General features: G+C 41.9%; 1 protein-coding gene across 2 annotated transcripts in view; it reads left to right on the forward strand.

Annotated features, from left to right (window-relative positions):
- Positions 1-3,347: 3,347 nt before the first annotated feature.
- The window catches only part of atxn3 (ataxin 3), a 59,168-nt gene continuing 47,930 nt past the window's right edge, over positions 3,348-14,585 (forward strand). Inside the window, exon 1 of one of the 2 annotated variants that reach the window (XM_072568333.1) lies at positions 3,348-3,426. In XM_072568333.1, the coding sequence (XP_072424434.1) occupies positions 3,403-3,426 (24 nt within the window). In that variant the 5' untranslated portion in view covers positions 3,348-3,402. Of the gene's footprint in view, positions 3,427-10,999; positions 11,092-14,585 lie in introns of those variants that run through there. The other variant, XM_072568334.1, reaches the window with a different exon arrangement.

The following is a 14,585-nucleotide window of genomic DNA, read 5'->3' on the forward strand; positions in this document are numbered from 1 at the left end:
CCTTTTTATAGCTTCTCTTTTCCACTTTGTTTTTGTTTCTCATTCATTTCAGAGATTATTTTATGGTTTACCTATTAATTCTCCACAAACATCAGTCTGAAAATCATTGTCTTAAATTTGAAAGTTCCACAAACAGCAATGTGATAATTACAGATTTTGGTTTTATTGATGTAGGTTATGTGATAAACATAGCCAGGATAATGAAGAAACATCCCTGCCTTTCACACAAATAAGGAAGAAATCTGGAGTCATAGGAAATGTACAGCATGGAAATAGACCCTTCGGTCCAAGTCATTCATGCCGACCAGATATCCTAACCTAATGCAGTCCCATTTGCCAGCATTTGGCCCATATTCCTATAAACCTTTTCTATTCATATACCCATCCAGATGCCTTTTAAATGCTGTATTATACCAGCCTCGCCAACACTTCCTCTGGCAGCTTGTTCCATACATGCAGTACCCTCTGTGTGAAAAACTTGCCTCTTAAGTCCTTTTTATATCATTTCCCCTCTCACCCTAAATCTATGCCCTCTAGTACCAGATTTCCCCACCCCAGGAAAAAGACCTTGTCTACTTATCCCTTATGATTTTATACACCTCTAAGTTTACCCCTCAACCTCTGATGCTCCAGAGAAAACGGCTCCAACCTATTCAGCCTCTCCCTATAGCTGAAATCCTCTAACCCTGGCAACATCCTTGTAAATCATTTCTGAACCTTTTCAAGTATCACAACATCTTTCCAATAGGAAGACCAGAATTGCATGCAGTATTCCAAAGGTGTCCTAACGAATGTCCTATACAGCCGCAATGTGACCTCCAAACACCTATACTCAATGCTCTGACCAATAAAGGAAAGCATACCAAATGCCTCCTTCACTATCCAATCTACCAACAACTCTACTTTCAAGGAACTATGAACCTGCACTCCAAGGTCTCTTTGTTCAGCAACACTCCCCAGGACCTTACCAGTAAGTGTATAAGTTTTGCTCTGATTTGCTTTTCCAAAATGCAGCACCTCACATTTATCTAAATTAAACTTCATCTGCCACTCCTCAGCCCATTGGCCCATCTGATCAAGATCCCATTGTAATCTGAGGTAACCTTCACTGTCCACTACACCTCCAATTTTGGTGCCATCTGCAAACTTACCAACTATTCCTCCTATGTTCACATCGAAATCATTTATATAAATGACGAAAAGTATCGACCATTCAACTACTTGATCCTGCTTTCAAACTATTCTAACCAAGTTTAACATTTTAATCATGCAGCACTAGAGTGTCAGTCTAGATTTTACGTTCGGGTAATTGGAATCGGACATGAAATCACAACCTTCTAACTCAGGCAAAGTACTACAAATGAATCATGACACATCTAAAAATGTGTATTGTTTTTCTTAAAAATCTTTTTTGTTGTCAATTTCCAAATGCCTGGACACTAGCTAGGCTTCAGCTGACAAGTGGCAAGTAATATTCATGCCACACAAGTACCAGACAATGACCATCTACAACGAGAGACCCTAACCATTGACCCTTGGCATTTAAAGTCATTTTTATCACAGAATACCCAACTATCAACATCCTGGGAGTTACCATTGACCAAAACTCAACTATCTTTGCAAATACATTGGCTACAGCTGAAGACAGAGGGTGGGAATCCTGAAGTGAGTAACGTACCTCACCACCTCACTCACGTAGCACAAGTCAGGAATGCAATGGAAAATACTTCTCATTTCTTTGGATGGGTGCAGCTCCAACAGTACTCAAGAAGTTTTACATTATTTGGAGCAAAGCAGTGAACTGACTGGGAACAGAATTAAAATATTGATTCACAATAGTAGCAATGTGAAGTATGTAGTAGGTACACAAAAATATTCAAAAGGCTCTTTAGACAACACCTTCCAAACATCCACCCAGCAGATAACTATCAACTGCAAGTATCCCTAACTTGGAAATATATTGCCACTCCTTAAGTGTCACTGAGTCAAAATTCTGGAACTTTCTCCCTAATTGCATTGTGCGACCACCTAAAAAAAAAATGTACTGCAACCAAACAAGTCAGCTTGCTTCCACTTTCTCAAGGCATCAAGGATGGGAAATAAATGCCCACATCCTTTGAATGAAGGGGCAATAGTTGGTTTCATGAGGATGCAATATTGCAACACAATCTCATTTACCATTAGCATCTAAAGGCGAGGCAAGAGCACTGGAAAATTATACTGTCTACAAGGTTTGTTGAAAGATTTGCAGCTCAGGTAGCAGACACAGCAGGAATGAAACCAAATAAATTCCAGAAGATACAGTACTGCAGCGCTTCACTGGAGGCTCCGAAGTACTGAGGATGTCACCTAGAAAGAGGTCGAAACGTGCAAAATCAACTTCCCACCTCGGCGAACATACCCACAACTACGGCTGTCTACAAACAGCAAAATCAGGTACATGCAAATCCAACCACTGTCCTTCAATTCAGCCCTTGTAATTGTACAGCTGTGGGTTGCTCTGGTGACAACGAAAAATCCTAGAAGTCCCAGGTCACTGCAGTAATAAGACACTGGAAACCATGATTAGAGGCCTTCCATCCTGCTCTTCGAATGCTACCTAACCTGCTGTGCTTTTCCAGCACCACTCTAATCTTGATTCTGATCTCCGGCATCTGCAGTCCTCACTTTCGCCTATATCTCCCAATGCCACCAGAGTTGCACTATGAAATTTCATAAAGATAGGAGGCCCCAACTGCTTCCTCTACAACTCTGTCAATGCCCGCAGGCAACCTTCTAACTGAAGTTGATCAGACAGATGAAAGGTATACAGTACAGAAACAGACCCCTCAGCCCAACTTGACCATGTCGTCCAAATTAATAGAATTGCTAATTAGGTGACATTTCTAATCTCCCATGCTTTACCATGCTGCCTGACGTGCTGAGAAACTCCAGCAGTTTTTGTGCTGTGTGTGTGGGGGGGGACTAATTTCCAGTATCTGCAATGTATTGTTTTTTTCGCCCTGAGACTGATCATGTCAAGCTCCTGTACAACCTCACACTGGCTACACATACGTTACACGAACACGGCGTCAACATTCCTGTCTGGTCCTGCACGGAACAAATTGTACATTTCCGCCGGCAGCAGAATTGCGTCAAGTGGGATTCAGGAAATCCCGGGTCTATATTGATTTCTTTAAAATCCCCAATCGTTTGATCGATTTCCGTGGAAAGGTGAGTCCGGTCAGTGTCGGGCTCAAAGCCAAGGCCGGTCTAGGGCCCAGGGCCCAGGGCCGCTCACTGTTTACGTCGCAGGGACGGCTGTGCGCGTGCGCGTGTCCCGGCCGTTGATTGGTTCTTGGCTTTGACCCCGCCCTATTGGGGGGGCGGTCCGCCGCACAGGATGATGGTCCATCGTCCATCATGGAGGCGATATTTCACGAGAAAGTGAGTTGATGCGGAAATTACTGTTTAAAATGGCCGAGGTGGCGGCTGTTCGGGCCCTGAGAGGAGCGGCCGCAGTGGCGTTCGACGTCGTGTTGCAAAGGAGAAAACAAAATACACACACTCCCCCTCCCTAAGGCTGGGGATGGATTCGGGTAGGGCAGGGGAGCTGTGAGCTTCCGAAACAGTGTAGACAGGGGAGGAGGTGTCCTTCTCTCTGACTGAGGTGCCTTCGCACCCACCCGCCCTGACCCAGGTGCCTTCGCGCCCACCCGCCCTGACCCAGGTGCCTTCGCACCCACCCAACCCACCCGCCCTGACCCAGGTGCCTTCGCACCCACCCAACCCACCCGCCCTGACCCAGGTGCCTTCGCACCCACCCAACCCACCCGCCCTGACCCAGGTGCCTTCGCACCCACCCAACCCACCCGCCCTGACCCAGGTGCCTTCGCACCCACCCAACCCACCCGCCCTGACCCAGGTGCCTTCGCACCCACCCAACCCACCCGCCCTGACCCAGGTGCCTTCGCACCCACCCAACCCACCCGCCCTGACCCAGGTGCCTTCGCACCCACCCAACCCACCCGCCCTGACCCAGGTGCCTTCGCACCCACCCTACCCGCCCTGACCCAGGTGCCTTCGCACCCACCCTACCCGCCCTGACCCAGGTGCCTTCGCAACCACCCTACCCGCCCTGACCCAGGTGCCTTCGCACCCACCCCACCCACCCTGACCGAGGTGCCTTCACACCCCACCCACCCTGACCGAGGTGCCTTCACACCCCACCCACCCTGACCGAGGTGCCTTCGCACCCCACCCTGACCGAGGTGCCTTCGCACCCTACCCCAACCACCCTGACTGAGGTGCCTTCTACCCGACCCCCCCCCTTACACCATGACTGAGGTATGTTTACCCATGCCCACCCACCCTGACTGAAGTACCTTCACCTATTGCCACCCACCCTGACTGAAGTGCCTTTACCATCCCCACCCACTCTGACTGAAGTGCTTTCACCTCTTTCCCGCCCCCCCCCCCAATGAACCTTGACTGGGGTGTCTTCACCCACCCAGCACAAACCTTGACACTGATGCCTTCCCCTTCCCTATTCTCAACACCTTTTTCAGCTTGTTATAGTCTTAAATATATTGTTTGTACCAGTTTTTAACGTCCTTTTTCTGATCACAGTATTTCTGATTTTTCCCATAAAGCATTTATAGAAAAGGTTTATGTAAAACACCTTTGATTACTGTGTGAGGTTCAAAGATGATCGAGCATCATTTGAGTGTTGAGCAAAACTTGTTCTTGCACGATACAAGAGCACAATTTGTCAACTGCCTGACAATATTTGGTAAAGTTACTGTTTTTACAGTTTTACTTCAATATGGATGATCATTGTTCAGTGACTAATGTATAGAAGTTCATCTCTTTTTGATAGGAAATTGAATAGGGAGAACATACTCAGTATAGTTAAATGTCAGTTGTGATAACAATCTGACAACTTGCATACATTTCCCACATAGTTGTGGATATTGGAAGTATCAAAATATGAAAATAAAGATAATATAGTTAAAATGGGGACTAAATTTCAACTGCTTCCTGATCCAATTATCTTTCTTCATATAACTTTATATCCTTTGAAAGCAGCACTCACCTTAATTCAATGTAAAATGTCACAGGATGTTACTAACTTAAAATTGTGGTAAATTTCATTGATTATGCAGCTATTTGTATTTTTTTAGTTCATATATACTGTAAATAACTCATTAAAATTAAACAATTTATACCTGGTAATGTAAGGCCTATATAATTCTGACTCTTGTGCACAGCAATATAACTGATGAGCTGCCTATGTATGTGTGAACTGTACAACGTCATGTACATTTATTTACTAATGGTTGTACTTGTTGGTGAGTCCCATTTTCTCTCATTCTGTATAACAGCGTAAGAAGTAGGAGTAGGCGGTATGCCACCCTATTCCCCAGAAGCCACAAAATCTGTTGTTGATCACATCTGCCCAACTCAGCCTGGAATATATTCAATGACCAAGTCTCAACTGTTCTAAGTGAAACAGTTTAAAAATCGCACAACACCACGTTATAGTCCAACAGGTCTATTTGGAAGCACTAGTTTTCAGAGCGCTGTTCCTTCATCAGATGGTAGCAGCGTTCCGAAAGCTAGTGCTTCCAAATAAACATAAAAACATAAGACCATAAGACATAGGAGTGGAAGTAAGGCCATTCGGCCCATCGAGTCCACTCCGCCATTCAATCATGGCTGATGCGCATTTCAGCTCCACTTGCCAGCGTTCTCCCCGTAGCCCTTAATTCCTCTAGACAACAAGAACCTATCAATCTCGGCCTTGAAGACATTTAGCGTCCCGGCTTCCACTGCACTCCGTGGCAATGAATTCCACAGGCCCACCACTCTCTGGCTGAAGAAATGTCTCCGCATTTCCGTTCTGAAATGACCCCCTCTAATTCTAAGGCTGTGTCCACGGGTCCTAGTCTCCTCGCCTAACAGAAACAATTTTCTAGCATCCACCTTTTCAAAGCCATGTATTATTTTGTACGTCTCTATTAGATCTCCCCTTAATCTTCTAAACTCCAACGAATACAACCCCAGTATCCTCAGCCGTTCCTCATATGCTAGACCTGTCATTCCAGGGATCATCCGTGTGAATCTCCGCTGGACACGTTCCAGTGCCAGTATGTCCTTCCTGAGGTGTGGGGACCAAAACTGGACACAGTACTCCAAATGGGGCCTAACCAGAGCTTTATAAAGTCTTAGTAGTACATCTCTGCTTTTATATTCCAACCCTCTTGAGATAAGAGACAACATTGCATTCGCTTTCTTAATCACAGACTCAACCTGCATGTTTACCTTTAGAGAATCCTCGACTAGCACTCCCAGATCCCTTTGTGCTTTGGCTTTATTAAGTTTCTCACCATTTAGAAAGTAGTCCATTCCTATATTCTTTTTGCCAAAGTGCAAGACCTCGCACTTGCTCACGTTAAATTCCATCAGCCATTTCCTGGACCACTCTCCCAACCTGTCTAGATCCTTCTGTAGCCTCCCCACTTCCTCAGTACTACCTGCCTGTCTACCTAACTTTGTATCATCGGCAAACTTCGCTAGAATGCCCCCGGTTCCCTCATCCAAATCATTAATATATAATGCGAACAGCTGTGGCCCCAGCACCGAACCCTGCGGGACACCGCTCGTCACCGGCTGCCATTCTGAAAAAGAACCTTTTATCCCAACTCTCTGCCTTCTGTTAGATAGCCAATCCTCAATCCATCCCAGCAGCTCACCTCGAACACCATGGGCCCTCACCTTGCTCAGCAGTCTCCCGTGTGGCACCTTATCAAAGGCCTTTTGAAAGTCCAGATAGACCACATCCACTGGGTTCCCCTGGTCTAACCTACTTGTTACCTCTTCAAAAAATTCCAACAGGTTTGTCAGGCATGACCTCCCTTTACTAAATCCATGTTGACTTGTTCTAATCAGACTCTGCTCTTCCAAGAATTTAGAAACCTCATCCTTAATGATGGATTCTAGAATTTTACCAACAACCGAGGTTAAGCTGATTGGCCTATAATTTTCCATCTTTTGCCTTGATCCTTTCTTGAACAAGGGGGTTACTACAGCCATCTTCCAATCGTCCGGGACCTTTCCTGACTCCAGTGACTCTTGAAAGATCTCAACCAATGCCTCTGCTATTTCCTCAGCAACCTCTCTCAGAACTCTAGGGTGTATCCCATCGGGGCCAGGAGATTTATCAATTTTAAGACTTTTTAACTTTTCTAGCACTATCTCTTTCGTAATGGCAACCATACTCAACTCAGCCCGGTGACACCCTTTAATTTTTGGGATATTACTCCTGTCTTCCACTGTGAAAACTGACGCAAAGTACTTGTTAAGTTCTCCTGCTATTTCCTTATCTCCCATCACTAGGCTCCCTGCATCAGTTTGAAGTGGCCCAATGTCTACTTTTGCCTGTCGTTTGTTTCTTATGTACTGAAAGAAACTTTTACTATTATTTCTAATATTACTGGCTAGCCTACCTTCATATTTGATCCTCTCATTTCTTATTACACTCTTTGTTATCCTCTGTTTGCTTTTGTATCCTTCCCAATCTTCTGATTTCCCACTGTTCTTAGCCACTTTATAGGATCTCTCTTTTTCTTTAATACATTTCCTGACTTCCTTTGTCAGCCAAGGTTGTCTAATCCCTCCCCGGTTAATCTTTCTTTTCTTGGGAATGAACCTCTGTACAGTGTCCTCAATTATACCTACAAACTCCTGCCATTTTTGCTCTAGTGTCTTCCCGGTTAGCCTCTGCTTCCAGTCTATTTTAGTCAGTTCCTCTCTCATGCCCTCATAATTACCTTTATTCAACTGTTGGACTATAACCTGGTGTTGTGAGATTTTTAACTTTGTACACCCTAGTCCCACACCGACACCTCCAAATCATAAGTGAAACAGAACTCCAAATATTAATGACACTGCTCGAGAAGAAATTCCTCATCTGTTTTAAGTGGGGAAATCCATTGTTTCTCTTCTGTAACAGCTCCCCCACCCAATATCAGATCATATCCACTTCACAAAGTGCTTTCTTTCTTATTTTTGTATTGTAATGAAATTTGGCTACAATACGCTTACTACTTTCATTCAGATCATTGATACATATAAAATAAATAGATGAGGTCAAGCACTGATCCCTGTGGGACTTCACTGGTTACAGTATGCTAAGTTGAAAATTACCCACTTATTCTGATTCTCTTGTTTGTGTTAGGCAGCCAATTCTCCATTGAAACTAATATAATCTCAAGCACGTTACTGAACTATGTTTAGAATATTCAAAGATACTACTTTTTGTTCATTCAGGAATGTAAGCTTAGCTGACTAATTGTCCACTCTATCCACTTTGCTTGTAACATGCTCAGAGAACTGTATAACACAGTAAATACGTTTTAAATTGTTTACTTTCTACACAAGCATATTGATAATATTATGGTTTTCTGATTGTATTATGTTTTCCAAATATCCAATTACTACCTCCTTCATCATGGATTCAAACATTTCCCCAGTGACATGGTAGGCTAACTGACCTATATTTCCTGCTTTGTCTGCTGCCATTTATGAGGTGATACTGTTGTAGCTGTCCAATCTGCTAAGAATTTTCCAAAATTTCATTTGGATTTTTCTTTGTGTATATATTTGATATGAGTTTGAACATTGTTATAGAAATGATTGAACTAAATTTCTTGTACTTCATGTTACTGTTCAGAACACAGATTAGAGAAAAGAGGCTTTTAAAATGTATTGCTAATCTATTTTTGACTATTTCATTTGGAGTGGGAGAATAGAAATTTCATTGGATATACAAGCTTTTCCTTTCAAAGCTAACTGAGGTGACAAAATAATCAAAAACAAAAGATAATTTGAGAAAAAAGGAAAATTAAAGAGAATGTTTTATGCAGCAATTTGTTCAAAGTTGGAATGCGCTTAAAGGGTGATAGAAGCAACTTAATAATGTTCAATAACAAATTGGTTAAATTTCACAGAATCATCTATTCTGCCCTTATTGCCACCACCCACTTTCTCCCTGTAACCTAAGTACACTCCTCCTTTTCAGACAATAACTCATTTCATTCTTGAATAGATCAATTGAACGTGCCTCCAGTAAAATCTTGAGCAACGCATTCCGGATCCCCACCTACAGGAAAAAGCTTCTCATGCTTTTTGCCAGTTATCTTAGATCTGTGCTGCCTTATTTTCAAAACTTCAACTGAGGAAAAATTTTTCCTTAATTATTTTGTCCAGATTCTCCTTTTCTCTTTTATTATTTCATGTGATCAGCATTTGTTGCTCATTCCTAATTGTCCTTAAATAGAATGGTTTGGTCAGCCATGTCAGAGAGCAATTAAAAGTCAACCACGTCGTTTAGGTCTAGAGCCACATGTAGGCCAGACTGGGTAAGGAGGATAGATTTCCTACCGTAAAGGATGTGAGTGAACCAGATGGGTTTTTAATGACAGGTAATGATAGCTTTGTGCTAGCTTTATTTTATGTAATGAACCGATATGATTACTGGACAAGTCAGATGCCAGACAGGAACCTGGCTTGATAGATCATAATTTTATTTGTTTTGGCTTTAGAAAAGTGGTCTCTCACATGAGCAAATAAGGCTGAAGATTTTGCTTCTGTGACCAAACTGAAGTTTATTGCAAAAGAAATAACGATAAAGTAGAAATCCAAACTATCTATTTATAGTACAAATTCAAAGGTTCTAAACACATTAGAACCCCATTAATCCCAAAAATTCCTTTAAGTTTAAAAAAAAACAAAGCTGCCTTTATTTCATGCCCAGAACACTCCTGGTACAGTTCTCAACATATCACTCCTGATACAGTACCCAAACATCACGTGTAATATTCATTTCAGTATCTAACAGCTTGGTAAGTTGTCAGTTGGGAAGTTATTTATTAAACTAGAACTCTGATAACTTATTCCTAAGGCTGTCATCCACTTAAACTTCAATGCAAATAACTAAAATAACTGCTCCATCTTTAGCTCGACATGCTAAAGTACTGAGCATCCTCCATAGATTCAAATGCATACTTATGTCTTTGTTAAATACAACTTATCAGAAGTAGGCCATTCAACCCTTTAAGCTGTCTCCTTTGTTCAATAGATTTTGGTTGATATGTTTGTCCCCTGAACTCCACACAATCATTTGTCCCTGCAAGCCTTTCTGTTCCCTTGCCCAATATGAATCAATCTACCTCTGCCTTACAAATACTCAATGATTCTACCTTGTGAAGCCGAGTTGAAAAGTCACATAACGCTCTGAGAAAAGAACAATTATCATCTCTATTCTGAAAAGGCAACCAATAATTTCAAAAGTGTCCTCTTGTTCTGCATTCTCACAAGAGTAAGCATTCTTTTCACATCCACCCTGTCAAAACAATTCAGAAGTATTGAACGTCTATCAAATCACTCCGTTTTCTAAACTCCAGAAATAGAAATCCATGGTGTGATACCAAGTGATTACAGAATCATATGGGCTCATATAACGTAAGCACATATCATGCATGTATCTAACTTTTTACATAGGTGGGCTACAATTGCACTTTGTCTCAAAGAAACCTCCAGTCAGTGGAGGATCATGCTTAGCTGTGCAGTAATGTTGACCTTAATGAATAGTGACCAACTATGACATTTTAGCCTTGAACAGGAAGAATAGCCATTTGACAACTTACCAGAGCCTGCCGGGATTTGTGCAACTGTACATTGGTATGTGTGATTAAGTTCATGAAAGGCACCAATAAATTTGTGAGGGAATTAAATCTTGTTTAGCTTCTCTCTTGTTGGAGGTTCTAATTGCCTGATATCTGCCTGCTGTCAATATTACTTACCACTTAGGCCAAGTTTGAATTTCATCAGGGTCTTTTCGTATGCAGCCTGAACTGCTTCGGCATCTAAGGAGTCATAAGGACACTGTGCAGTCATTAGTGATGTCCTCACTTTTTTCCTTAAGGTGGAAAGGTCAGTGGCACACTAGATGGTTGAGCTTAGGGCACTACCCTGAGGATCACTTGCAGCAATAGGCTGGGACCAAGATGATTGACCTCCTTCAACTGCCGCCATCTTGCTTTGTGCTTGGTGAGTCTCTAATCAGTGGAACGTTTATCTCCTGATTTCCATTGACTTCAGTTTTGCTTCTACTTTTTGATGCCACACTCTGTCAGATGCCAGTTCTGACATCAAGTACAGTTGCCACCCCCCAACCCAACCTTGTTTCTTGACTTCAGTATTACGGCTAGGATATTGCCAGCACCTATATGCTGACTGTATTCAGCCAATTCTTGATTTCATGTGGAGCGAATCAAATTATCTGTAGATTGACATTTGTGATTCAGTTGATGTCAGCAGTTGGCCAAGATGGCCAACACTTCCGCAAATCCTTCAGCCTTGCATTTTGTACCAACATACTGGGTCACCCCATCATTGAGGGTGGGAATATTTGTGAAGTCTCCACCTCCTGTTTAGTTGTTTAATTATCCGTCATTACTCTCAATTGGATGTGGCAAGCCTGTAGAGCTTAATTCTATTAATAATATGCTGTTTTCGCAGTTTATTTTGCATGCACTCTTGTGCTTTAGCTTTAACAGACTTGACACTTTATTTTTAGTATACAATGCTCTTTCTGCAATGGTTACCTGAATGCCTCATTGAACCAGGGTCGTGTGTGAGATGTCCTAGGCCATGTGATTGAGTGCAATTCTGCTGTCATCAGTAGTCCACAGCAGTTTATGCATGCATAGTTTTGAGCTGCTAGACCTTTTCTGAAGTTTTCCTGTTCAGCATGCTGTTAATGTCACAACAGCTGTAACGTTCTATATGATTAAAGATGTCCTCCAGGTGAAAATTGCATAAACTGATATATCTGTGACAATGGATTGTTGAGGATGAGATGAAGTAAGCTTGCTCTTAAGATTTAAGATTCAGGCCCAGTCTGGCAGATATTTGACATGTGATATTGAGCCACTATTGGCGATGGACATTGAAGTTCCCCACAAAGACTATGTTTTGTTCACTGGTCACTGTGTTTCTTCCAAGTGCTGTTCAACACAGGAGTGTACTGATAATCAGCGTTGAGGCACTGGTAATCAGCAGGAAGTCTAACCTGATATCATGAGACATCATGTGCTCCAGAGTCAATGTAGGGGACTACAAAGTCCACTTCTTCTCTCCTGTATACAGATGTAGCACTTTTAAAAATCACTCATGGGCATCACTGGATGTACTAAAATTTACTGCCCATCCATAGTTGCCCTGATCAGGTAACCTGGAAACTAATCGCAACTACAGAAGTGACCTTCCATGTTTCCACACTCGAAAGCACCCAAAAAAGTTCTGGATGTACCAGATGCTGACCTGCAACATAACCAGCCGCAGAGTGAGTACATGAACTACATGATGAAGCAATAATGATGAATGAATAACCTCTACCGAACCTGAAGGGCCATGAATGCTTGTTAGGGCAATTTGATGAATCCATCAACATTGCCAACCCAGCCCAGATTCTTTTCTAGAAAGAAACCAAAAAAACATGCAATTTTCATGCAGAATGGGAAAAGGAATTTGTTAATAACTGTAAAATATGAGAGCATTTGCTTTATATGTTACTGGAGTATATTGTTAAATAATATGGAAAATTTGGATCAATGCCAGACAATAATGCACAGTAAATTCCATGACAGTTTTCCCTTGAATGGACTTCTTTTGACGAAGAAAGTTGAAGCCTGCTTTGAAAGTTCAACCATAATTTTATTCTAAACCAGTAAAAGATAAAACCTGCAAAGAAGCACTGTTGTATTTCACCTTTGCCATCTTCTGGAAAAACACAAGAAATCATTCACGGATGGTGAGTTAGCAAACAAGCAATGACTGTGACCACTGACTCTTTATTCAAAGACTTTTAAAATCAAATAATAGTGGCAATCTGGAGCATGTCACTTGTTGCTTCCACAGTAGCATAACCAGTCGAATCTCTGTCCAAAGATGTCTTTCAGCAACAAGAGAAAGAACTAAAGGAATATGAACGCATCTTACTGCAGTTTGAATCCGTCAATGTGACCAACACGGCCCAGCTGATTTGTTTTGGTGGATGTGATTTTTAAGGACATCGTGACTAACTAAATCTGCTTGCCCTTTTGCGCTTGAAAGAGAGAGCAAAGCATGTGGATGTCTACCACCAATTCAAAGGTTACGTTCTTGAGAAAAAGATTACAATCAAAAAATTGATTTACGGCCCAACTGATGATGCACCAGCCATGCTTGATACAAATGCAAGTTTTGTTGCATTTTGCAGAAATGATCCTGATTTCCTCTTTGTCAATAACTGCTGTATAATCCACCAGCAAGCAAAGGCAAGTAACATTATGGACATTTCTCATGTAATAGCAGTTGGTAATTTTGTAAACTTGATTCAAGCAAGAATCCTTCAGCACCATTTGCTTAAATCCTTACTCAGTGAACCTGATGCTGCTTACAGTGAACTAAGCCTCCATGCTCTTAGATAATTAAGTGGAGAGAAGTCCAGCAAAGATATTTTTTTCGATCTGATGCCTAAACTTATCTATATTTGCTTAAAGCAAGGAATGAAGTATGCAGTAGCTATCAAACAATGCATGGTTGCTTGCTATCACATGCAGGGGAGGGGTAGGGACGTACACATATGATCAGCATTGTGAATGTGTTCAAAGTGAAACTGGGTCTGTTGTCCTCCCAATCAAAAAACAAAACACTGCAACACTTCCAGGGCCTGGAGAAGATGCTAAAGATAAAATAAAAATACTTCCATCCAAACAACATCTATGCAGACCTGAGGAAGTTAGCAGACAATTTCAGGAATTAGGTATGATGGAGCAGATCATCGTGTTTGTCTACAAGTCTATCCCTTCAAGTGGACTTTAGTGAATTGGCAACCAGATTCCACCAGGAGTTTGATTTATAAGGCAGTGGAGTTGATATGGAGGTCATTACTATACAAAATTATCTTGAATTGAAAGTCACATCAAGGATCAGTGATCTTTGGGGACTCAATCAGAGAAAAATACCCACCTTTGTCATCCTGTGCTTTTAAAGCAAAAGTTTATTTTGACTCCATATACCTCTGTGAGGCAGCATTCTCCAAAATTAAGATAATCAAGTATCACAACTGCCACAAAAACCCATTTGATGGGCTGCATGTGATTAGCAGTCTCAAGCTACAACAAGTCTCAAACTCAATGGCAGATAATATACATTGAGACTTAGTGAGCAGAGGATAAAATGAATAATTGAATATTTTTTGTTTTAGATTTGTACAGCACTAAAAATAACTTGTATTTTCTTTGGGGTTGCTCCTGGATTGCACTTAAATTTAAATTTTAAAAGTGCTTAAGAAGGTTGGAGATCATTGATCTAGATGGCAGTGGTGATGCATTTGAAAGGTGCTGTCTAAGGAGGCTTGCTAAGTTTCCACAATGCATTTTGTAGGTGGTATACACTGCTACTTAGTGTTGAAAGGAGTGAATGTTCGTGGATGTGGTGCCAGTCATACAGGCTGCTTTGTCCTGGATGGTGTTAAGTTTCTTGAGTATTGTTGGAGC

Source organism: Chiloscyllium punctatum, chromosome 4 (genome assembly GCF_047496795.1).
Source record: "Chiloscyllium punctatum isolate Juve2018m chromosome 4, sChiPun1.3, whole genome shotgun sequence".
In the NCBI taxonomy this organism is placed as follows: domain Eukaryota; kingdom Metazoa; phylum Chordata; class Chondrichthyes; order Orectolobiformes; family Hemiscylliidae; genus Chiloscyllium; species Chiloscyllium punctatum.